At 53.4% G+C, this 4979-nt stretch overlaps 1 protein-coding gene across 1 annotated transcript; it reads right to left on the bottom strand.

Moving 5' to 3' along the window:
• Positions 1-14: 14 nt before the first annotated feature.
• LOC124374209 (proteoglycan 4-like) lies at positions 15-2723 on the bottom strand (the record flags this gene model as incomplete). The annotated part of the gene is made up of 2 exons (XM_046832469.1): positions 15-676; positions 1133-2723. Coding segments are annotated over 2 exons (2253 nt in total), but the record flags the coding sequence as incomplete, so codon positions are not given.
• Positions 2724-4979: the final 2256 nt, after the last annotated feature.

Below are 4979 nucleotides of genomic sequence, written 5' to 3'. Positions count from 1 at the left end.
TTTTAGGTTGGGGTTTAGGTTTTTGGTTGGTTGGGTTGGGTGGGGAGTTGGGTTGGGTTGGGTTGTTTGGGTTTGGGTTCGGGTTGGGTTAGGTGTGGTTGGGTTGGTTGGGTAGGTTCTGGGTTAGGTGGTTTGGGTTCGCAGTTGTTGTGTGGCGTTGATGGGTGGGTTGGGTTGGTTGTGGTGTTGGTGGGGGTTGGGTTGGGTTTTGGGGTCAGTAAGGGTTGGGTTAGGTTGGTTGTGGTGTTGGTTAGGTTGGCTTGTTGGTGGGGTGGTTGGGTTGGGTTGTTGTGGGGGTTGGTGTTGGGTGTGGGGGTGGGTTGGAGTCTTGGTTGGGTTGGGTTGGGGTGGAGGTTGGTGGTTGGGTTTAGGTTGTGGGGTTGGAGTTTGGTTGTTGTGTTGGGATTGGTTGGTGTGGTTGTTGGGGGTTGGAGTCTTGGGGGGGTAGGTTTGGGGTTGTTGGTTGGGTTGGGGTTGGTTGGGTTGGTTGGGTTGGCGTTGGGTTGGGTCTGGGTTGGGTGAGTTGGGTTGTGGTTGGGTGGAGGTTGGGTGGGTTGGGTCTTGGCGTTGGTGTTGTTGGTGTGGGTTAGGTTCGGTTGTGTTGGGTTGGGTTGGGTTGGTGTTGGGTTGGTGTTGGTGTGGGTTGGTCGGTTGGGTTTGGGTTGTGTGGGTTGGTCTGGTTAGGTTGGGTTGGGTTGTGGTTGGGTTGTGGTTGGGTTAGGTTGGTGGTTGGGTTCGGGTTGGTTGGTGTGGGTTGGGTCTGGTTGGGGTGGAGTTGTGGTTGGTTTGTTGTTGGGTTAGGTTGGCGTTGGGTTGGATGGTTTAGGGTTTGGATTGGTTGGTTGGGTTGGTTGGGTTTGGGTTTGGTTGGGTTGGGTTGGGTTATTGGGTTAGGTTGGTGGGTTGGGGTTGGGTTGGGGGGTGGGTTGAGTTGTGGTTGGGTTGGGTTGGGTTGGTTGGGTGTTGTTGGGTTGGTTGGGTGGTTGGTTGGGTTGGGGTTGGTGTGGGGTTGGGTTGGGTTGGGTTGGGTTGGTGGGTTGTGGTTGGTTAGGTTGGGGGGTTGGGTTGGGTTGGGTTTGGTTGGGTTGGTGGTTGGGTCTGGTTGGTTGGTTGGGAGTTGGGTTGGGTTGGCCTGGTTGGGTTGGGTGGGTTGGGGGTGGTTGGTTAGGGTTGGGTTGGGTTTTGGGTGGGTTGCGGTGGGTTGGGTTGGGTTGGTTGGGTGCGTGTTGGTTGGGTTGGGTTGGGTTGGGTTGGTTGTGGTTGGGTTGGTTTGGGTTTGGTTGGGTTGGGTGTGGGGTTTGGGTTGGGTTGTGTTGGGTTGTTGGTTGGGTTGGTTGGGTTGGTTGTGTGGTTGGGTTGGTTGGGTTGGGTGGGTTGGGTTTGGTTGGGTTGGGTTGGGTTGGTTGGGTTGGGTTGGGTGGTTGGGTTGGAGTTGGTTGGTTGGGTTGGTTGGGTTGGGTTGGGTTGGTTGGGTTGATGTTCTGGTGGGTTGAGGTTGGGTTGGGTGGTGGGTTGTTGGGTGGGTTGGTGTGGTTGTTGGGGGTTGTGTTGGTTGGGGTTTGTGTGGTGGTGGTTGTGTGGGTGGGGGTGGGTGTGTGGTTGTTGGGGGTGGTTTTTTGTGGTTGTTGGTGTTGGGTGTGTGTTGTTTTGTGTGGGGTGTGGGGGTTTTTTTTTTGGTGGTGTTGGGTTGGGTTGTGTTGTTGGTTGTTGGAGTGGGGGTTGTGTTTGGTGTGGTTGTGTTTGGTTTGTTGTTGTGGTTTTGTGGTTGTGTGGTTGTGGGTGTTGGTTTGGGGTGGGGGTGGTTTTTTTGTGGGTATTGTTGGTGGGGCGTTTGTGTGTATTTGTTTGGGGGGTTTGGTGGGTTTTATGGTGGTGTTGTGTGTGGGGTTGTTTTTGTTTGGTGTTGGTGGGGGTGGTGTTGGTGGTTGTTGGTTGGGGGTTGTGTTTGGGGTGTGGTTGATTTTTTGTTTGGGTTGGGTTGTGGTTTTTTTTTTGGTGGGTGGTGGTTTGTTGGAGGTTGTTGTCGGGGGGGGGTGTAGGGATTTGATAGGGGGTTTTTGAGGTTGGGGTGTGGGTTGGGGTGGTTGAAAGTTGTTTGGTGATTGGGGTTGGGTGTGGGTTGTGTGATTGGGGATTTGGTTGGGTTGGATTGTGTTGTTTGTTTGGGGTTGTTGGTGGGTTAGTGTGAGTTGGAGGGTGTGTTGTGGTTTGTTAATGTTTGGGGTAGATTTTGTTGTTTTGGTTGTGTTGTGTGTTGGGTGGGTGTGGGGTTGGGGGGGGGTTGGTGTGGTTTTGGGTTGTTTGGTGGGTGATTGGGTTTGTTGTTGGTTGGTGTTTTTGTTGGTGTGGGTTGTGTTGGTTGTGTGTGGTTGTGGGGTTTGGTGGGGTTGTGGTGTTGGGTGTGTGTTTGTTGTTGGTGGGTTGTTGTTGGGTTGTGGGTGGTTGTTGGGGGTGGTGTGTTGTGGGTTGTGGTTGGTGGGGATTTTGTTTTGGGTTGGTTTTTTCTGGTGTGTTTTGATGGTGGGGTTTGGGTGTTGTGGTGGGGTGTGGGGGTGGGTGGTGTGTTTTGTGGGTGTGGTTGGTTTTGGTTGTGGGTTGTTTTTGTGGGTTTGTTTTTTTGTGGGGTTGGTCTGTGTGGGTGGTGGTTTGGGTTTGGTTGGTTGTGGGTGTTGGGTTGGTTGTTTTAGTTTGGTGGGTGGTTGGGTTTTGTTGTGGTTTGGTGTTTTGGGTTTGTGTTAGGTTTTTGGTTGTTGGTTGGGCGGGGTGTGATTGGGTGGTTGGTTTCTAGTGGGGGGGTGTTGTGTTGTTTGTGGGGTTTTTTTTGTGGTTTTGGGGGTTGTTATGGGTTTGGGGGAGGTTGGTGTGGGTGTGTGTGGTGTGTGGGTTGGGTGTTTGTGACGTTTGGGTGTTGGTGTTGTTGATTTGGGGGTTAGTTGGTTTTGTGTGTGGGGTAGGATTGATATGGCGTGGCGTACTAGGTTGTTTGTGGTGGTGGGGTGTGGGGTGACATACTAGCACAAGAGGTGTGGTTGTTGGTTGTTTGTTGTTTTTTGTGGTTGGTGTGTTGGTGTGTTGGTTGTGGTTGGGTGGGGGTGTGGGGGTTGGTTTTGGGTGTGGTTTTTTGGTGGGGGGGTATGTGGTGGTTGTGGGGTTGTGGGGTGGGTGGGCTCGGGTTGGTGTTGTTGGGTTGTGTTTGGTTGTTTGGTGTGTTTTGGTTGTGGGTTGTTGGTTTTGGGTTGGGTGGGAGGTGTTGTGGTTGTGGGTTTTTGGTGGGGGTTGTGTGTGTTGTTGTGTGTTGGTTGTTTGTGTTTGGTGGGATTGGTTGTTGTGTTTTTGGGGTGTTTGTGGTGTGTGTGGGGGTGTGGGTTGTGTTTGTGGGAGTTGGTTGTTGTGTTTGGGGGGTTGGTGTGGTTGTTGTGTGGGGTCTGGGGTGTGTTGGTTGTGTGGTGGGGTGGGTGGTTTGGTTGTTTGTTGGGGTGTTGGTTTTTTGTTGTTGGGGGTTGGTTGTGTTGTTTGGGTGGTGTTTGTGGGTGGGGTTGGGTTTGTGGGTGTTTGTTTGGTTGGTTTGGTTGTGGGTTTTGGTTTTGGAGTGTTGGTTGTTGTTTGGGTTTTGGGTTGTGGGTTGGTGGGGGTGTGGGTTGGTTTGTTGTGGGTGGTTGTTTGTTGGGGGTGTGTTGTGGTGTTTGGTGTGTTATGTTGGAGGGGGGTGGGGGTGGTTGGGGGTTGTGGGGTTTGGTGGGGTTTTGTGGTTGGAGTGTTGGTGTTTTGTTTTTGGTGGGTGGGGGGTTGTGTGTTGTGGTGGGGTTGGTGGTTGGTTTTGGTTGGTGGTGTTGTGGGGTTGGTGGGTGATTGTTTTGGGGTTGTGTTTGTGGTTTGTTGGGTGGTTGGGGGTGTTGGTGTGGTTTGTGGTGGGGGTTGGGGGTTGGTTGGGGGTTGTTGGTTGGTTTGGTTGTGGGTTGTGGAGGGGGTGTGGTGGGTTGTGTGGTGTTGTGGGGTTGGGGGTGGGGGTTGGTGGTTGGGGGGTGTTTTTTGGTGGGTTGGTGTTGGTTTTGGTTGGTGGTGGTGGTGGTGTGGTTTGGTTGGGGAGTTGTGGGGTTAGTTGGTGGGTGGTTGAGGGTGGTTGTTGGGTTTTGGTTGGGTTGTGTGGGTTGTTGGGTGTTGTTTTTTTGGTTGGGGGTGTGTGGTGGGTGTGGGTGGTTTTGGGGTTGGGGTTGGTGTTGTTGGTGGTTTGTTTGGGTGTTGGTTGGTTTTGGGTGGTTTGTGGGGTTTTTTGTGGATGTTGGGGTTGGTTGGGGGTGGTGTGGGTTGGGGGTGGTTGTTTTTTGGGGGGTGTTGTTGGTTGTGGTGGGTTGATGTGTTTTTTGTGTTGGTTGGGTGTTGGGTTGGTGGGGGGTTGTGGGTGGTTGGGTTTGTTTGGTGAGTTGAGGTTTTGGTTTGTTGTTGTGGGATTTTAGTGTGTGGGTGTGTAGGGATGGGGTTGTGGTTTTTGGTGGGTGGGGTTGGGTGAGTTTGTGGGGTGTGGTGGGTGTGTTGTGTTTGTGGTGGTTGGGGTTGTGGGTGTATGTTGGTGGGTTTGAGGGTGGGGTTGGTGGTGGTTGTGGGGTGGTGGGTTGGTGTTTGGGTTGTTGTGGTTGTTTGTGGGTGGGGGTGGGTTGGTGGTGTGGGTTGTTGTGGGGTTGGTTGGGGGTGGGTGGGTTGTTTGTGGTTGTTGGGTGGTGGGTTTTTTGGGGTTTTGTGTTGGGTGTGGGGTTGGGTTTGGGTTTGGTGGGTGGGTTTGTGGGGGGTGGGGGTGGTTTGTGGGTGTGGTTTGGGTTGTGTTGGTTGGGTTGGTGTGGTTGGGTTGGTGGGTGGTTTGGGGTGGGTTGTTGGGGTTGGTTGGGTTGGGTTGGTTTGGTTTGGGGTTGGGTGGGGTTGTGGTGGGGTGTGTTGGTTGGGTGGTTGGTGGGGTTGGGTTGGTTGGTTGGTTGGGGGTTTGGTTT

Source organism: Homalodisca vitripennis, unplaced genomic scaffold (assembly GCF_021130785.1).
Source record: "Homalodisca vitripennis isolate AUS2020 unplaced genomic scaffold, UT_GWSS_2.1 ScUCBcl_7507;HRSCAF=15227, whole genome shotgun sequence".
Taxonomy (NCBI): Eukaryota; Metazoa; Arthropoda; class Insecta; order Hemiptera; family Cicadellidae; genus Homalodisca; species Homalodisca vitripennis.
Note: the sequence above shows the minus strand (reverse complement) of the source record. Positions and strands in the feature narration are given on the sequence as shown.